The 21,045-nt window shown below is 33.7% G+C and overlaps 1 protein-coding gene across 9 annotated transcripts in view; it reads left to right on the forward strand.

The window, feature by feature from the left end:
- The window catches only part of LOC121738514 (protein cycle), a 125,570-nt gene that overhangs the window by 33,603 nt on the left and 70,922 nt on the right, over positions 1 to 21,045 (forward strand). For 7 of the 9 annotated variants that reach the window (XM_042130621.1, XM_042130626.1, XM_042130627.1 and 4 more), the window contains exon 1: positions 9,170 to 9,597. The exons of the other annotated variants lie outside the window; for them this stretch is intronic. In XM_042130621.1, coding sequence (XP_041986555.1) covers positions 9,509 to 9,597 — 89 coding nt within the window. In that variant the 5' untranslated portion in view covers positions 9,170 to 9,508. Of the gene's footprint in view, positions 1 to 9,169; positions 9,598 to 21,045 lie in introns of those variants that run through there. 9 annotated transcript variants of the gene reach the window in all.

The following is a 21,045-nucleotide window of genomic DNA, read 5'->3' on the forward strand; positions in this document are numbered from 1 at the left end:
ATATATATATATATATATATATATATATATATATATATATATATATATATATATATATATATATATATATATATATATATATATATATATATATATATAATTGGAATCTCGGAGTCGGCTCCAACGATTTTCATGAAATTTAGTATATAGGGGGTTTCGGGGGCGATAAATCGATCTAGCTAGGAATCATTTTCAGAAAATGTCTTTTTATTCGTGTTTTATCGATAATCGATAAACTGAAAAATATGACTCTTCCTGACATCTATTGGCGAATAATAATACTATTTTGTTAGCAACTAATTGTTTTAACGACCAGCAGATGGCGTTATTAAGTAACACGAAGTCAATGAGGGTTGGCTATACGAGCAAAGCTCGGTCATCCAGGTACTTATAAATTATACAACAACGCATAGCCTTTATTGTCTCTAGCGTTTCAGATACTCGTAGAAAATTGGATAAATGGACCTTTTTTGGGCCCGTTTTGATAAAATAAGTGGCACATCGAAATATATTATGTTCACGCAGTTGGACGATTCGGAGTTCGGTGCGGTTTGTGGTTCAGCCCGCACCACGCGCCACGTTCGGTCGTCTGTTTGTGCTATTAGATGAAGTTCCATACTTAATATTGAAAAAAAAAACTTATATGAGTTACTAAGGTTGTCGTTTACTTTCAGAGCCTTTTTAGGGTTCCGTAGTCAAATGGAAAGAAAAGGAACCCTTATAGATTCGTCATGTCTGTCTGTCTGTCCGTATGTCACAGCTACTTTTCTCCGAAACTATAAGAGCTATACTATTGAAACTTGGTAAGTAGATGTAGTCTGTGAACCGCATCAAGATTTTGATACAAAAATGGAAAAATTATTAAAAATTTTAGGGTCCCCATAGGTACAACTGAAACAATTTTTTTTCATCTAACCCATCCGTGTGGGGTATCTATGAACAGGTCTTCAAAAATAATATTCAGGTTTCTAATAATATCATTTTTTTCTAACCTGAATAGTTTGCGAGAGAGACTCTTCCAAAGTAATAAAATGTGTGTCCCCCCTCTAACTTCTAAAGTAGGGGCATGATTAGTTTAAAAAAAATATTATATGACGTAAATTACTATAAAAACTACCAACGAAAATTGGTTTGAACGAGATCAAGCAAGTAGTTATACCTACGTCATAAAAATTTATGGTAAGTAAACCTTATTTTAACTTTAATTAAATATACTGAAATATAAAAATAAATCAAAAACCTTTTAATTTCATGAAATAAACCTTATTGCTGCTGCGGCGCCCTTGATAGGCGAGTCCAACTCACACTTGGCCGGTTTTTTATTAATTCGAATACCTACAATTGAAATCTCTCCTCTTTTTAGAAGCGGTTTATAAGAATTTTTGTTTTGAACTATGTTCTATTTTGGTGTGTAAACAACATAATAAATTACAGGATTTTTGCTTTATGTAACGCCATTTTGGGCTGAATAAACTTACCATAGTTTATCTTATATAACTCTAGAGCCAGTATTGTACTATCAGAGAAGTTGATTCCTATGCAAATCGGGGACCTAAGTAGTTTGGTTGCGTTACGTCAAACCCAGCTGACAGATCACAATTTACATTGAATTGACATATTCGACCAAATAACGTTGGTCTCTCAATTGCATAGGAATCAACTTCCTCGATGGTACAAGCGCTATTTTTTTTTTTCATAAATGAATACCGATCAGCGAAAATTTAAATTCAACATTTTTACAAAGGGGACAAGTTTCATAGGACGAATGATCAATAACCGTAATAGTTCAAGAAAATTTGCTGAAAATTTGGCAAAAAAGTAGGAATTTTATCAGGATAATATGTAGGTTACAGAGTACAGTTAAACGATATCAAAAATGGCCAAAAATAGGCAGGATTTAACTTGAAATGTTCAGAAAATACTTAGTTGTATTTATACGTGAGTAGTGCACTAATTAATCTTATATGTATATAAAATTCTCGTGTCACAATGTTAGTTATCGTACTCCTCCGAAACGGCTTTATCGATTTTACCTAATTTTATATGCATATGCAGTAGGTCTGAGAATCGGCTACTGCGGGGTATTTTTTATAATGATTAGTGCATTTGTTGAATAAATAATAGTAAATTATTACAACTCGAGACTGACGTCGACCATTGTTTGTGCGACGGGATAGCGATGGACGTTGCCATGGTGACATACTTATTTAGTCACTTCAATAAAATAATATGGGCGTTAGTAATAAAATAAAATTACGGGGGGCTTCCATACAAAAAACACAATTTTTGGGCTATTTTTGCTTTATTACGGTACGGAACCCTTCGTGCGCGAGTCTCACTCGCACTTGGCCTATAGCCTTACTCGATAAATGAGCTATCTAACACTGAAATAAGTTTTTCAATCGGACCTGTAGTTCCTGAGATTAGCGCGTTCAAGCAAACATACTCTTCAGGTTTATAATATTAAGTAAGTATAGATTTTTTTTACTTATCGCTTGACAAAATCGAGTCTCGATCTAAAAGACTATGAAAAGTACCAATAACAGGGTCATAATCATGGGACGATGCATGGTATAATATCGTAGTGATGATGATGAATGTAATTTGCATAGTAGCATATGCTTTCCGTTCTTAAAACAACGCCGAAACTCCCAAACTTGTATCTATAAAGAATCAGGAGTTCTCTCAGCACCTTCCGAACCACGGTATACCAGGTACACCTCGGTGCAAAATCTTACTTGTTGGTAGCATATGCTTAGAATACTTCTCACAAAGCCGAAGTCACCACATGTTCCATATAAAATGTGAGGAGTTCCCTCGATTACTTATGGATCCTTCATCAGATCACCACTTTTGTGAATATAAAAACAAATTGGGATGATCCTACTAATATTATAAAGGCGAAAGTTTGTTTGGATGTATGGATGTGTGGATGTATGGATGTTTGTTACTCTTTAACGCAAAAACTACTGAACGGATTTTAATGAAACTTTACAATAATATAGCTTATACATCAGAATAACACATAGGCTACAATTTTAACCGACTTTCAAAATGGGGAGGTGTTATGTTCGTTTTCTTATATTCAACGATTACTTCGCCGTTTCTAAACCGATTTTCAAAATTTTTCTTTTGGTATATAGGGTACTAGATGACTATAGAGATTCCGTAATTTACCGTATTTAAAGCCTTAAAAACTCAGAATTTGAAAGCTACAAAGTTATAATAAAAATACAGCAATAATCTTCAGTATATCAACATTCCTTTCCCCGTTTTAAATTTTCTAATTTTCTTTATTATACTGATATCAGCTTCCAAAGTAAAACCAATTTATCAAAATTCAAGCATACATTCAGCATCTCCTTAGGATTTACAAATTATTTGAAACACACGCCAATAGATCGACAATATCATATACTGCATATTCCCCGTTTTAATTTTTTTAGGACAAATTTGAACTAAGTTAAGTAAAAAAATAGAGTTTTGGTGCGATCTCGGCAACGCGCAACGCGGCAAATGTGTGGTCATGGTCGTTTGCTCGGGGGACGGCCTTAAGTGGAAAATACCACGTTTCGGGACATAATATTCGAGGGCGCCGAGGGGCGCCCTCGAATATTTAAATGTCAAATGTAACTTTACTCGGTAACCTTATAATTTATATACCCTGATAGACAAAAGTCCTGCATTATTTTAGCCCCATACATTTTAATTTAATTTTCTTGAACTATAAGTCTTGCGAAGTCTACAAAAACATTAGTTTTTTCCTAATCGATAGTTAATCTAAATTGGTTTGAGCTATTAGGAGTTAATTAGTGATTAAAGTAACTGCGGACGCGTCAGTTTTCTAATTGTGTGGCATAGGTACTCGTATTGGTCCATTTGAGAACATGAGATTATGTATTAAAAATTACATTCTGGCATGTTATACAGCCATATATTATTATGTGGAATGAGTTATGAGCCATTACATGAAACAAGTAACGGCCTCACAGAAAACCGGCGTGAAAACACGCTTCGTCAATTCATAATTTTCCTATCCAATAAAATAAGGTTTTGTGCGTAAAAAATATAATCTTACGTTTTTCCGGTATAATTATCATTCTAAATCGTTTTTTGTCTTGACGTCTTAAAAAGAAAACAAAACATACAATGCATTATTTCTCTTTTATTTTCTGGTGCTTTAGTGCCTTGTTTTTTATAAGAAATTATATACTTACAAATAAAAGGCTTATATTAATTGTAAATGGACAATGAAGTAAAGGATTTCTATAAACGTACAAAGCTATGGTATTGTCAACAATATAAAGTACTTTTCCGGTTCATTGTTTATTTTAGAGTTTCCCAACTTTTCTTTGTAGAGCTTCTCTCGTGGACTGTACTTACATATTATACCTTCTGGACGGATTTACTCATTATAATTATGTATCTATACTAATATTATAAAAAGTATCTCTGTCTGTCTGTCTGTCTCGCTTTCACGCCAAAACTACCGAACAGATTGTAATGATTTTTTTTATACAGATAGTCTAAAGCTTGAGAAAGGACATAGGCTACTTTTTTACTGGAAAAAAGGGTTGTAAGGGGGTGAAAATATGAAAATTTGTTCAAATTTAGTTAGTTCTAAAAATTCATACTAGATGGCGCCGTGCGTCTCTTACATCGCGCTAACGCTTGCCCAACATCTTTCTATAAGAGGTGGTATGATCATAGATTTGAGTTTCGATTTTTTTCGATTGTTATTTCTTTTTTACGTTATTTAATGAGTCAGTACTTTATATTATCAAAGTCAAAGTCAAATTCGTTTATTCAAAATAGGTTTTACAACACTTTTTGACGTCAAAATACAATTTTTTACAGTTACATAGTTACAATTTTATATTTCACATAATATTTTATTACAATTATATTATTATATTTTTATTATTATTTAAACACAAGTAAATTATTACCTTAACTATAAATTAATTACTTATGCTAATACATATGTCAATATTATGTCATTATGTTATGCTAATATACACTTGCGTGCAAAAAAATCGACCCACCTCTCTCCTTATGATTCAAACGGTAATAACTCAAGAAATATAATTAGTATTAAATAAATATTGGTATCGTTTTAAAGGTAGTACAATAAGGATTTAATTAATGCTATAGTTATTGTAACTGTAAATCGTTTACTAATTCTACAGCCTTAAAACAAAAACCGGTCAGTTTGGCATAACATTTCAGTAGGCGATTAATGACATCTTTCTTGTGTTTATATATAATTATAATGAGTAAATCCGCGTTCACGAACACGCTTAATGTACAAAACTAATTTTCTAACGATAAAAATAACATCTCGTGACTCTCTGAAAGACTCTCTTTTTCTGATTTTGTTTTCCACGTATTCAAATTATTAATAACACCACGTATTCAAAGTATAATAATTTGTTAAAATGTCTTTACAGAAATATCAAATAGTGATTTATTTATTTATGGAGCTCCTTAATTTCCTAATCAATGTTTTATTGAAATCAGAAATATTTTAACTTTGAGATTTTGAGACACCTCTCCTTCTAGTAGGGGAGCCCAGTGTGCTATTCGTGTATTTACTCGAACGCCATGGAGACCTAGTAGGTTTTGTAGATTAGGTAAAATGGAGAAAAAAATAATAGTATGAACGTTTTTTTTTATTTTAGCTGTGCGTTAAGAAGCAATATCCATTTTCGTTTTTTAGAAAAGAAAATACTTAAAAAATGCTTACATAGGTAATTTATTACAATATTTTAGACAATAAGGGCTAAAACATTCAGTAGAGTGTGACATAAAATATCAGCAGCAAGGCAATCGCGCCTAAATTTTTTCAACTGAACCGCAAATGAAACTCGCACGTTGATCGACTTTTGGAACGATTTGGTATCGTGCTAAGGTTTTGACAGCCAGTTGAGACGTTACTGAACCTCAGTCCAAGCGCAAACGCTGTCAAAACAAAAAGTTGATACAATGCAACTTCTACTCGCACGTTTCTGAAATATTTCTTATTATGGTGTGTTAAATCACAGTTAAATTGACAAAAATCGATGAAAAATATAACACAAGCTATAATCAAATTATAATATAAGCTTCAAAGCTGTAAAATAACACTACGGACTATTTGAGTTTGTTTAAAAGTGAATTTAATTTTGACATTACTTCTTTACGTAAATGTTTTCTGCGCCACAAAAATCTTTTGTCGCAAGTCACAACTCACAAGTTACTACTCAACACTTATGGCGTTTGTAAAATAATCATTCACATTCATAACTACCAAAACAACTTCACTCGCATCATTGTCAATTGACCAATTAACGCATCGGAAAAAAATTGTTCATTTAAGCTTTAAGCCATTCAAGATTAAATCAGAAAGACGCTGATTAGTCCGCTGCAATGTATGTCTAAACTCTCTAAAGGTCAAACGTTGTGCTTCGTTCGAGTTCCATCTAAGGTTGAGTTACGGTTGGAACGATAGCACGATACTGAAATTTGTTCAGACGCAGCGGAACCGAACCGTAACTGAACCACAACAAAAGCAGATGTGAACCTGAATTGAAACGTTTAAAAATAACGCAATTGCCTACACATATGAACCTTAGATATGAGATATGAGACCTAACAGGCTTACCGTACCTTTAAATCATCATTGATTTATATATGCTTCTTTGGGGTGCACTTAATCTTATTCTGACTGATCCGATGACATTTTAATACTAATTGAAAATAACTTTTTTTAACCAACCAAGAAATCTGATTTTTATACCATGTTAACTAGATACTGTGGGATGCCTATACAAGCTTAATCCGACACTCTCGTGCATATCGCGAAATTCCTCTTGCGCTCCCCTACTATATAAAATATAATTTTTGTTTATGTTATGTTGTTGACACTTGACATCAGTAAGGAAAATAATATTATTAAGAAGATATAATTATTTATGGACTCTGTAGTGTGTTGACTGTTGTGTACTCTGTATAATATTATTATGTATTAGAATGTCTTCCGTTGCATAACATTGCATTATTAACCACAACGCGTAAACGGTTGTATAGGTACATTGTGTTCACTATTTTTATTGCTTTACGCGATTTGCGAAGGCTTGTTAACGGCGTTGTTTTACGTAGCGGGTGATGTAGTGTGCGTAGTTTAATTGTTTCTTGTTGTAGTGTGAGAGCAAGTTCAGGGGCGCTTCTAGCTCGCTGGTGCATTTGCCGTTTGCGTTGGTCGCAGACGGCGGTCGCCCAGGGCAGTAAAGTGCGGGAGATTCGAATTTCGAACAAAAATAATACTTATGTATCGACGGCGATTTTTGTGTTTACTCTATATCAGCTGTGATATTTAAGAACAGCGGGGTTGATCTATTTCGAATAGGCTCGTTTCATGACTTTTCGTCTAATGTAATAAAATATATATTTTAACCATTAAATCGAGAGACAATTTAATCTATTTAAGTATATCTATTATCTGGGCTAGCCTTAAAATTGCTCTTAAATTACCTACTATACCTACTTAATGATACAAATTATATGGGAGTAATCTAGATTCCCGAATCTAAATAATTAGTTTGTTTTTGAACGTATTCTGTTTTTTATTATCTATCTCGTAATCTAAAAATAGGTACAGTTAACAATAACTTAAGAAAGTAAAAACTTGCTAAACACATTGAATGACGATTTAATCGTAATTATTTAGATTATAGATATACAAAATGAGTACTTACCTAAAAATAATAATTATTTGTAAAATTTTCAAATTTCAAATAAAACAAAGAGGTCTGTGAAGTGTGAACATTTTGTATCGCTTGTTTGTGATGTAATAACAAAAAATTAAAACCGACTTCCAAGGTAAAAACAATAGTAACATCCTTATAATATGAACTAAAAAGTATTAAATAATTTTTCCTATCTACTAGTGCCTTTTTCCGAATTCTGCTAAACTTCAACTATTTCTGTACTCAATCTTCATCATTTTGAAGTCGGTACCAGATAGCTGAATCTTTAGTTCTCTGACAGAATATTTGAAACAGTGACCACAGAGGCTATGTGGTCGCTGATTTGAAACTTTTGGAACTGGCACCGACTTCAAAATTATGAAGATTGAGTACAGAAATAGTTGAGGTTCAGCCGAATTCGGAAAAAAGGCACTATTAGATAGGAAAAATTATTTAATACTTTTTAGTTCATATTATAAGGATGTTATTATTGTTTTTACCTTGGAAGTCGCTTTAGATTTTTTGTTAAAAATAATAATTTCACTCTTTTTAGTAACCTACGGTTATTAAGATAACATTTTAAACTTTCGCGTTGCATTATAATTAAAAATTTTTAATCGGGACTTAACGCGACTTATTTAAGTAGTAATGCTACGGTCCCTTCGTGACCACGGCCGTTGCAACACGGCCGAAACGTCGAGAAAAAGTATGTACTCGTAGTAGCATTACTACTTATATAAGTCGCGTTAAGTCCCGATTAAAAATTTTTAATTATAATGCAACGCTAATGTTTTAAAATGTTATCTTAATAACCGCTACGGGCCGGATATTATTAGAAAAACTACCCTAATTTATTTGACAAACTACTACAAAAGAAAGTCGACGGGGGGCTCCTATTTCTAGGTGTTGTGGTCTAAGTTCCAACCTAACCTAACCTATTTTTGGACTTTCTGGATTGTGTTTGTTTTTGTTTTGGCGGGGGGCTGCGCCCTCGATGACTCAGGGATCCCATCATCAGATCACCACTTTTGTGAAAATGGGACCAAATTGGAGTGAAACCTAATATAACAAAACAAAAATTTTGAATATCGGTTCACAAACGGCGGAGTAGTGGTCGAACATACAAAAATTAAAAAAAAATCCACAGCCGAATATATAACCTCCTCGTTTTTTGGAAGTCGGTTAAAAATGTGCGAAAATGCTTGCGTATTCTGTGCCAGCATCTATGTTTACAAATAAGTGTGTATTTTTACCGCCTTGGTGTTAGAGATCTCGATAACACGACTAGTTTAACTCCGTTCCAAAACCAAGGGCTAGACAACATAACAAAGAAAAAAAAATATTCTGAATTGTTACTTAGGAATCAAATAATAAATCTAGATGTCGTAAAATTAGTTCCTTTAAAGACAAAGAATTGAAATAAGTAAAGAAAAAAAACCTTTCGTAATATAATGCCGGGTGTTTTCGTAACGTCATTGAATTCGCAAAAATCATCTATTTTAGAGGCTGCGTCTGACCGAGACGTAAATACAATATGTAGTTGGAACCTGAAAATGATATGCAGAGATTCATCCTCGAGCTGTCAGGGGCAATCGCTCCCCCGCTGTTCTTAACGAACGCTGTTCGCTTGGACGACGTCTAGTCGTTTTTTCGGTGATACAGTAGTGGTGTGTGCGAAGTGGGACGAGTGTGGCGAGTGGGACGAGTCGCGGTAAGGGCGAGGGTGCTGGGTGGGCTAGGGCGGCTCAGTTAGGCGGGAAAGCCGCGGCGCGGTGGACGTGATGGCGCACGAGAATATGCGCGTCCACGACTATTATCTCCCGATGCACGATCTACAGCACCCACCGCACTTCTACCATCCATTCGGACAGTGAGTTTTTTTTGCGACTTTGCGATATTTTTTTTGCCTAGCGTATTTTTTTTATTTGCATGGCAATTTTTATTTTAAGATATTTTTGAGAACTAACTTTGTGAAGTGTTATTTAAAGTTGCAACTTGCTAAACCAGTTTTGATGGTCTATTTTACATTTTTTGCTCTCTATTATTAGGTCATTTTCGTGATATTTAATTTGGATTTTAAAATAGTTTAAACGTTTAATATTATGATATATTTTATTTGTGTTGGAACCATTTATACAAGTATATTAGTAAAAATTTCCCCCATTTGAAACCTTTTGCAAGATTTTCGCGAAGGAAACCTGTTGCGCGCTTACTTTGTTTGGCAAACCACTTGTTGCAGAAGCGTTTGTATAAATTGAATTTATAATAGTTTGAACTTTAAGTTATAAACATAATATCTCTAAATCATTTATTTTAGACCTAATATGACGTCTAGTTTCAATTGTTTTGTTTGGAAAATTAGAAAAAATATTGGTTTCGATTCAGAATAATAATATTTTCTTGATTTGTATAATTTAATTATTGGCTTTTATCTTATATCTTTATATATTTGGAATCTCGGAATCGGCTCCAACGATTTTCATAAAATTTAGTATATAGGGGGTTTCGGGGGCGATAAATCGATCTAGATAGGAATCATTTTTAGAAAATGTAATTTTCATCGAAAAATGTCATTTGCCGAACGACGCATGAGTTTCGGCGGGACCGAAAGTTTCGGCTATATTTTGGCCGAAACCGAAACTAAGGCCGAAACTAAATTTTTTGGCCGAAACTGGCCGAAACCGAAACCGAAAGTTCGGTCGGTCACTAGCTTAAAGTATATACTAACAATATTAGAAATAAAGAATTAAAACTAAACACCATAAATAACAATATATAAATACGATCATAAATAATAAATAAAATACTTGCTTATAATAATAATAAATCGGAATCGGCTCCAACGATTTTCATGAAATTTAATATATAGGGGGGGCATAAATCGATTTAGCTAGGAATAATTTTTAGAAAATGTCATTTAATTCGGATCAAAAATCGGATTTGCTGTGAACAAGTTTAGTTTATGTTGGTGAAATGCAATTGAGTGTTATAAACGTGTTTATAAGTTTAGAACCGGTTTAGTGTGCGCTAAGCGCGTTCAATTTCTTTGGTGTCATCGCACCTACTTACCTACTTGGAATCGTATAAAAAACGGAATATAGTACAAAAAAGTTCCTAGGGTACATATTCGAGTATAAGATTAATAATATTTATTATAAATGTCGCAAAAAGTAAAAAATTCAATGTGGTACTTTTTCTTTACTATAAAAAGTTGTAATTTATGTTAAAAATCAATAAATTTCAGTAAATAATCGTAATTTTGAATGTTTTACCAAGTTTCGGTTTCGGTTTCGGCCGAAACTAAGACTAAGGCCGAAAGTTCGGTTTCGGTTTCGGCAGAAAAATCAGTTTCGGTCGGACACTATTTTAAGCACAACGCCCATTTCTCCAGCAATTTGCTTCGTACTTTCAAAGGTTACCTGGAAGAAACTGCTATGTAGTAATAAGGCCTTTGTGTGCCCTCGCCATTTTATGTCTTTTTATTTTATGTAAGTATGTTATTGTAATTGTGACTGTGCACATTAAAGTATTCATTCATTTACAGGATGCTTACATGAGAAGTATTTGTCAAATTATATAAGAGCCCGAGTAAAAATAAAATGGGTGCCATTTTGCAACCGTGAGAGAGAGAGAGAGAATAAAATAAGAGCCATTTCGTCGATAAAAATGCCATAATATTTCATAACGTTAAAGGATCGGACTGGTGTCAGGACACATCATTGTTACAATATAATATGGCTTATAATTAAGTGATCACCAGAAATAGTAACATTTCACAGACAAAAATAGTAAACGATCACCAAAATACAGACCACCATTTTAATGTAAAATGATAACCAAAGATTTAACATCTTTAAACCAAAAATAGTAAATGATCACCAACATTATACTAGCATTTTAAAGTAAAATGATAACCAAAATTAGTAAATGATCACCAACATTATACTAGCATTTTAATGTAAAATGATCACCAAAGATTTATTATCTCGCTATCCTATTTATGCAAAAATGTAAAATTATAATCAAATATATTTTTATTTAGCAAATATCCTATTAAAGAGAAGAAGACAGAGAAACGGACAGACAGACATCGAAGTCTTAGTAAAAGAGTCCCGTTTGTACCGTTTGGATACGGAACCCAAAAAACGGGACTCTATTACTGAGACTTCGATGTTTGTCCGTCTATCCGTCCATCTGTCTTTCTCTAGGGCCTAGGCTGTATCTCAAGAACCGCTCCAGCTAGACTTCTAAAAATTTCACAGATTGTGTATATTTGTTGGCGCTATAACAACAAGTACTAAAATAAAATAAAATTATTATTTAAGGGGGGCTCCCATACAACAAACGTTATTTTTTTGGCCTTTTTACTCGATATCAATAATGGCAACCGGTAGGCACGTTGATGTTTTCGCAAAGGCCTTGATTATATTATGTTAACTTCAATAATTAGGTAATAATAATAATAAAATAATTTAAAAGGGGCTCCCATACAAAAACACAACTTTAGGTCTAATTTTGTTCTATAACGGTACGGAACCCTCCATGTCCGACTCACACTTGGCCGACTATTTTGTTAATAATATGCTTACATGTTTTGTCAATCGTAGTGATTTATTTGGACAGAAATATCGCATTGATTTGCTCACAAGGATTTTGTGATCATTTACTATATTTGGTGATCATTTACTATATTTAGTGATCATTTACTATACTTGGTGATCATTTACAATATTTGGTGATCGTTTACTATATTTGGTGATCGTTTACTATATTTGGTGATCATTTACTTTATTTGGTGATCATTTACTATATTTGGTGTTCACTGTTCGATTACAATTTGAAGTGTTGTCATGATTAAAATAGCTGGTAGTATTGCAATTATAGACTTTATTTTTTTGGTGTTAATTATCTTTTTTTGGTAAACAAGTTTAGGGTATCAGTGCATTTTTTGGTGGTCATTATATTTGTTCCCATATAATATTAAGTACCTACGTACCTATTCTCGTCTCGGCTACATACTGCGGGGCTAAAATGGTCGCTTTGGAGAATCATATAATTAATCATAATATGATTGATTTTTAAACTCCACTTTGCGTGCAATTCATATAGTGATTCACTTAGATTAATGATTATTCCCGCGAGCGGCGCTCGCGCGCGGAGACCAATCATTAATCGAAGCGAATCACTTTTAAACTCCACTTTGCGTGCAATTCATATAGTGATTCGCTCACATCAATGATTGGTCTCTCGCGCGGCGCTCGCGTTCGGCGACCAATCATTAATCGAAGCTAATCACTATATGAATTGCACGCAAAGTGAAGTTTAAAAATGAATCATATTATGATTCAATATATGATTCTCCAAAGCGACCATTTTAGCCCCGCTGTTCCGATTTAATCGGATCAAGGTCTGGCCCTTTACAAAAAGTCCCTTTCGTTACAAACGATGACGAAATTCGTTATCAAAATGTATGGGATTTGACATTAGTCTTCGCAAGCGAATTAATGTCATTTAGCGATGTCTTATGTCAAACCGCATACATTTTGATAACGAATTTCGTCATCGTTTTTAACGAAAGATATAAGGGGCCTGAATAGATTTGTTATAATGCCGCTGGTCACCTGTTATAATGTACCTATACAGTATAACCCTCTTTAATTTTGTATTTTATACGTACCGGTCGGTAGTCCGTTTACAGTTTATTAAATGAATTACTTGCTAATCGAACAATGTAAGCCCGGCCGCACATTGTCCGAAATTTCTGATCAGAAACAGTTGAACGTCCGCGCTGTCTCTTACATTTTGTACTGAGCCGAGTGAGCTACAACTCGCCGGAAGGATATTTCGGATAGTGTGCGGGGTGGCGCGGGCGGTCCGGCGAAATTCAACTGTTTCTGATTAGAATTCGGACAATGTGCGGCCGGGCTAAAAAGGATGAATTTTTTTAAATATTTACTAAGTATTCTTTTTTGTGTCCAATTAAAATACCTACACAAAATTTTTGTTTTTTTCTAAGACCGTAGTATTCGCGCCGCCCCATTTGTTCCGAAGCTCTCCCATGCTTAGGCTAATTCAAGATTAACTTTAACCCAGTCTGGCGCAAGTGGGCCAAAGTATCTCTACGATCGAGAAACTCTGCGCCCGCATAGATTGACTGTCAATTCCCATCCCTTGATGTCAGTGCATCAAGATTCAGCATCGTGGTATTGTACCAATTGTACCTTGAGTGGTACCATAGTACAAATTCGTACAGTAGTGTAACGTGACTTAGCCAAGCTCTTAAAAATTCGTGCAACATAAGACAGCAAAAATAATCGGCCAAGTGCGAGTTGCACTTGCGCACGAATTTCACTAAGTATCAATTATTAAAGTATAAATACAACTGAGTTTTTTGTAAATATTTCAAGTGCCGACCTATTGCCATTATGATATAGAGCAAAAAATTGCAAAAAATCACGTTTGTTGTATGGGAGCCCCCTTAAATATTTAATTTATTTTGTTTTTTAAAGTATTTGTCGTGATAGCGGCAACATAATATATATATGTCGCAGTCATCTGGTTTAATCTGCGATTCGATAGAATGACTAGCGCATTCAATCGAATGACTAAAGGACAACTCGTCAAGACGTTGACTGTGACGTTTATGGTCTTGACTAACAGTCATATAGTGAAGTCGTTAAATGGGATGCTATATTTTTTTAAGTAGCCGTTGACGGGGTGGTTATAGGTAATTCCACGCTGTTATAATATTTTATTACAAATAAAACACTTAAAACTTTAAAGTTCATTTAAAAATAAACCGATAAAATATCAATACAGTGCTATCAGCTGTGCGAGCTGTTTGACGCCATATTTTTTTAGGGACTACTAGCGCCGTAGTGGGAAAAAAATGAATTATGAGAATACCGTTTTGTACATTTATTAAACTACATCGAAACCATATCGACGAGGCATTTTTGTGGGATTATCGTGTTTCTGTGTGGACGCTTGTTTTGCTTTGGTCTATAAAGTTATTTTAAATCACTTTTATGTGATTGAAAAGTAAAAACTTATATAGCATAGTGCACTAAAGGGTATCACAGACAGAGCAGGTGATGTAAAGATGTATATTATAGCACGATACATCTCGATACAGCTCGATACATCTTTCTATAGAAATCGTCAGGAGACCACACACAACAGCTATAAGTAATGTATATTTTTACATCTTCGTATCTTAAGATACAGAGCTATATGAAAATATACATTTATATTTTGATACATCTAAATACATCTCAATATATTTCTGTATATTACTATACATCTCTTCTCTTCATAGGATTATATGTGTATGATAGCCTATATTTTCAATCAAATATCTTCAATCGACATCGTTCTGTTTTTGACACAATATGTAACAATGCGCGCATCAAAATTACAATCCGAATCATCTTCTGATGAACTATCTAGTAAATCTAATAGCAAGTAACTCGAAAGGCCATATTATTACAACATTAAAAATAAGAACAGCCTGTATAACACTTTAGCAGCTGAAATGTGCGTCAAGCGGGGCGTATAGCATTGAAATGTAGGGAAAGATACATTACATTACCTGTTGTGTGTGTGATACATCTTATATCTTTAAACGAGCAATTCTTGTATATATATATATATATATATACAGGGTGTAACAAAAACAAGTGATAATACTTTAGGGTGTGTACGTGTTCCCTGTAGAGATTTCACTGTGAAAGTAGCAGCGCTGAAAGACCAAAATTTTTTTTCACTTTTGTATGGGCAAGGGCCCGAGCGTCACGAGTTTCCCCATACAAAAGTGAAAAAAATTTTTGGTCTTTCAGCGCTGCTACTTTCACAGTGAACTCTCTACAGGGAACACGTACACACCCTAAATTATTATCACTTGTTTTTGTTACACCCTGTATATATATATATAAATATATATATAAATATATATATATATATAAATATATATATATATATATATATATATATATATATATATATATATATATATATATATATATATATATATATATATATATATATATATATATATATATATATATATATATATATATATAGTTTAATAAGTTTGAACTAGGATATACTAGTTAATCCTATATATATATATATATATATATATATATATATATATATATATATATATATATATATATATATATATATATATATATATATATATATATATATGTTGCCGTCCAAACCCGATTTCAGGACAAACCAGTTCTGCCTAGGCTCAACTAGTTCTTCCTATACGCGATAGGATTAACTAGTATATCCTAGTTCAAACTTATTTGTCCTAAGCTCGATTGGATAAACCAGTTTAGACTAGGCCAAACTAGTTGATCCTAATATCAATACGCACACTCTAGGATATACTGGTATGGCCTAGTCTAAATAGTAAAAAAAATTAGCGAGGTCGTTGGTCTTGCCAGTCTGTGACCCACTCAAAATTGTGTACGGAAAACCCAGGCACAGTCAAAGCCTCTGTTGAACGTGCCAATCAAGATATTGAGAATATGATAGGCTCTTGGATGAAGGACAATATTTCAACGAAATCAGGCTTGAGATAATAATATGCTCAATTCATGAAAAACCGCGCTTACCCTTTAGGGATAAAACAATCGCCAAACAAGACATTATTTGGAATAGAACACAGAGTAGAACTTTGGACTTCCTCTTTGCCGCAAGAAATCATAATATAATATTCAGGATGATTTAAGGAAGGTAATAGAAGATGATCGCAATGTTACCCTCTTCATCTGAAATAGACATTCATAAAGCTAGAACAACTGCAGCACAAAATCTTGTGAAACAGGCTAAGAAAATGAAAGCTACTACTTTAATAAAAAAAAATCCAATTACGGAGTATTTTATTCAGTTAAGGTATCTATTTATTTTGACTTTCTAGATATACTATAATGTTTAGACTAGGCCATACCAGTTTATCCTAGATTGTGCGCATTGATATTAGGATCAACTAATTTGGCCTAGTCTAAACTGGTCTATCCTATCGGGCTTAGCACAAATTAGTTTGGACTAGGCTATACTAGTTAATCCTATCGCGTATAGGAAGAACTAGTTGAGCCTAGGCAAAACTGGTTTGTCCTGAAATCGGGTTTGGCCGGTAACATATATATATATATATATATATATATATATATATATATATATATATATATATATATATATATATATATATATATATATATATATATATATATATATATATATATATATATAATTGGAATCTTTATTGGATTTATTGCCCCCGAAACCCCCTATATACTAAATTTCATGAAAATCGTTGGAGCCAATTCCGAGATTCCAATTATATTAGGGGAAACTCGTGACGCTCGGACCCTTGCCCATACAAAAGTGAAAAAAAATTTTCGTCTTTCAGAGCTGCTACTTTCACAGTGAACTCTCTACAAGGAACACGCACACACCCTTAAGTATTATCACTTATTTTTGTTACACACTGTATAGAGGTCAGTGATTTTAGCCATAAAACAAAAATTTTAAATCAGTCATTTTTACACTTAGATATAATGAAAATGAACTCTGACAGTACCTACTTTGGGCATTTCCACTACTAATTTTCCTTATAGTTTTTGCTTTCACATATTAATTTGTAAATACCTATAATAACAGAGATGCTCATAAGCGTATTGTGATGTTTTGCAAATATTTGTACTCGAGTTTTCGTGTTTTATTACCGTACCCACGCTGGGTCTTAATGGTTAATTTTATTCGAGGGTTATTTTATGTTATATAATTATAATCAGATTTTATTAATAATATTGAGTCAAAGGTAGTACTATAAAAATTATTTAGCTGTTCCGCGCGGCTCCGCCCGCGGCCCGAATAAATTAGGTATTTCGCAGAGACCGTACTCCTGCATAAAAGTAACCCAATCTATATCTGTGCCAAATAGCATAAAAATCGGTCCAATAGTTCATGAGATAAACGCGTTCAAATAATAATTTTCCCCGTTTTTTCCACATTTTCCACCGATTTCTCGCTCCAAATGATCACACTAGACGAGGAAGGTTTTAGGCGACAAATGGACTACGCAAAACAATATTTTTTTTATTTGAACCAGCAGACCCTGAGATTAGCGCGTTCAAACAAACAAACAGTATTACAAATTATTCAGCTTTATATTTAATTAACTAGACGTTCCTCGCGGCTTCGCCTGCATAAATTAGGTGTTTCACAGACAAATTTGTCCACAAAAATAGCCTATGATCCTTCACGTGGTCTACTTCTTATCTGACCCAAATAACAGAAAAATTGCTCTAGTAGTTCGTGAGATAAGCCCTTTCAAATAATTTCCCCCGTTTTTTCCACATTTTCCTCTATTTCTTCCTCCTATTAGTCTTAGCGTGATAAAATACAGCTTATAGCCTTCCTCGATAAATGGGCTATCTAACACTAAAGGATTTTTCAAATCGGACCAGAAGTTCCTGAGATGAGCGCGTTCAAACAAACAAACAAACTCTTCCGCTTTATAATAGTAAGTAGGTAATAGGTATAGATAAGATAGTAAATATATAAAGTATATTATCAAAGTTGCACATACCTGTACATTTTTTAATGTATATTGTCTCGCGCATGTTGTAGAGAGTAGAGACGAACATAATAATATTATTATTATGAAGCGAAATATTGTTTTCATGTTCTATTGTTTCAATTAATTTACGTATTTCTCTGTAAGCTCGTACACGTTCCATCCAAATGCTGTCGTGGGAATTATTATTTAACACTTGTCAAAGAAATATGTACCTACAATTTTAAAGAAAATTAATTTTTATTTTAGGTAAGGAGGCCCACTGAATTTATGCACACATTTTGAGATATTTCATATTAGAGATTTTCTAAGAAATCGTGACTGTCAAGTGAGACAGATTTTTGTATGGGAGCCTCCCATAAATATTTATTTTATTTAAATTTTACTAGTGATTGCCCAATAGTTGAAATTCGACCTAAGTTTCAACGACATTAGAACTACTACCTATATTTTGTAAAAAATAATATTGATTCTTGTCTCTGGGATTAGCTGATCTCAGACTGGCCGTGTAAGCATCGTCTTATAGTATCTTAGATTCAATAAAAAAAACTATAATCCATTTTCAATTTGTCAACTTGTTGTCAACAGACTTCAACCATAAATAAAAGAGTATATTAACTCGTATGTATAGGCTTGGCACTCAAAAATCTGTCATTTCTCATGTACTGTGTGTTGTAGTGTGTGTAATGTTTTATTTGTTAAAAAAATGTATTATAAAAGCATAATCTATATACATATAAATAAAATGGGAGTGTCTGTTTGTAAGATGAGATGGTGAGATCTAGTAGGTAGTTTTTATACGTCAATATAAATGGTAAATATATAAATGGTAAACCTTAACTTTTCTTTCATTAAATCAACTGAAATATAAAAATAAATCAAAAACCTTTTAATTTCATAGAAATAAACCTTATTACTGCTGCGAAACCCTTCATGGGCGAGTCCAACTCGCACTTAGCCGGTTTTTACTATTTGGGTAAGGAAGGGGAAAATTTGTCTCATTCTAAAAGCTTTTATTTAACTTGCTCTGTATGTATGTAAGTATGTATGTTACGGTGGAATTTTGGAACTCAATTTTAAGGCAGATATTTCATTTTCTTTTTTTATCCCATTTTGCTGACGCGGACGAACAGTTACGACGACGCTAGTTTCAAAATAATATTAGCTCGATGCACTCCTTCACCATATAACTGCAAAATTTTATGCACCTACGTTTCCCCATTTTTCGTAAAAAGGGTTACAAAGTTTTTCGTTCGCGTATTAATATTATGATTATTCAGTATATTAAAGTAGAAATATATTTGAGGATTTTATGAACATTTCGAAGGCCAAAGTGTTCACATTATTAATATCGAGCAAAAAAAGCAAAAAAAAAACACGTTTCTTGTATGAGAGCCCCCTTAAATATTATTTTGTTTTTAGCATTTGTTCTTATAGCGGTAACAGAAATACACAATCTGTAAAAAAAAATCAGAAATCTAGCTGTCGCGGTTCTTGAGATACAGCCTGAAGACAGACAAACAGACGGACGGACATCAATGTCAATAGGGTACCGTTTTTACCCGTTGGGTATGGAACCCTAAAAAGGAGTCCCTTCGTCGCATTCAGATAGATTACCAACTTCACAACAATTACGTTTTGTTTCACTCAAAAAAATCGTAAATATTTATAGTTTTTGTTTAGTATGGATTAAATTGTCAGGGGACTATGTACACAAAGGACTATGAGAAGAAACGTCCCCACCAACCAACAGAGCAGAAACAGGTGTCATTCGAAAGATCTACTAGAATAGATAATTTTTGACTATGGCGACATCTGTCAAATACGTGGGGTTACAGTGCAATTCCATCAAACTTGGCGCGGCGTCGTCATCGTGCCATGACACGACGCCGCCACCCTGACACGGTGCGACGCCGCACAGTGTCCCGGTTACGCGAACGGTGCACCGCGCGCCCCTATTCAGGGTGAAACTTCCGAAAAATGGCGTTCCAAACTTTAACGAGGCATGTGAAATATCTATCAAACAAAGTCGCGTAGTGGAAATATTGTCAGATTTCAATCAAACTAAATAAGCCACGGGGCGGCGCACTGTTCGTGGCACCGGAAGTCGGAACACGCGTCACGTGTCACGGTGGCGGCGTCGTTTCGTGGCACGGTGACGATGCCGCGCCGTGTTTGATGGTGACGCGGCCTTAGGTTTTATAATAATATATTGTTTTTATTTTATTTTTTCTCTTTTACATACGCATTTCCTTAAGTGCAAATAAAAAGTGTTAAAAGGAGATCATATTAATATTATTGTCTTTAATTAAATCGTCATTTGTTTGTACATGAAATTAAAAACCAGCACAGTGCGTATCGGGTCACGCGCAATATAGGGCTCTGTAGTTGCGTATCGGGTCACGCGCAATATAGGGCTCTGTAGTACCGCTAGTTTTTGATAATGTTTGTATCGTCAATGAATGTACATTTATAACGTGTTTTTCACTACCAACAATACCATCCCAGTTGCGTTCAAAAGAATTTGAACGAAAAGTTTCTTTATACTTCTTCGAATACATTTTTTTAGTTGATCGACTATTACTCTTATTTATGAAGTTTTCTTAGCCGTGACAGTTTTACTTTAAAGTCAGCATAATATCTCCTACGAATTTTTCCACATTTCCAGAAGCAACCTGAGCTAAACAGCTAAACCTGAGCCTGAAACCAGAGCTAAAACTATTT

The sequence above is a fragment of the Aricia agestis genome, chromosome Z, assembly GCF_905147365.1.
Source record: "Aricia agestis chromosome Z, ilAriAges1.1, whole genome shotgun sequence".
Classification (NCBI taxonomy): domain Eukaryota; kingdom Metazoa; phylum Arthropoda; class Insecta; order Lepidoptera; family Lycaenidae; genus Aricia; species Aricia agestis.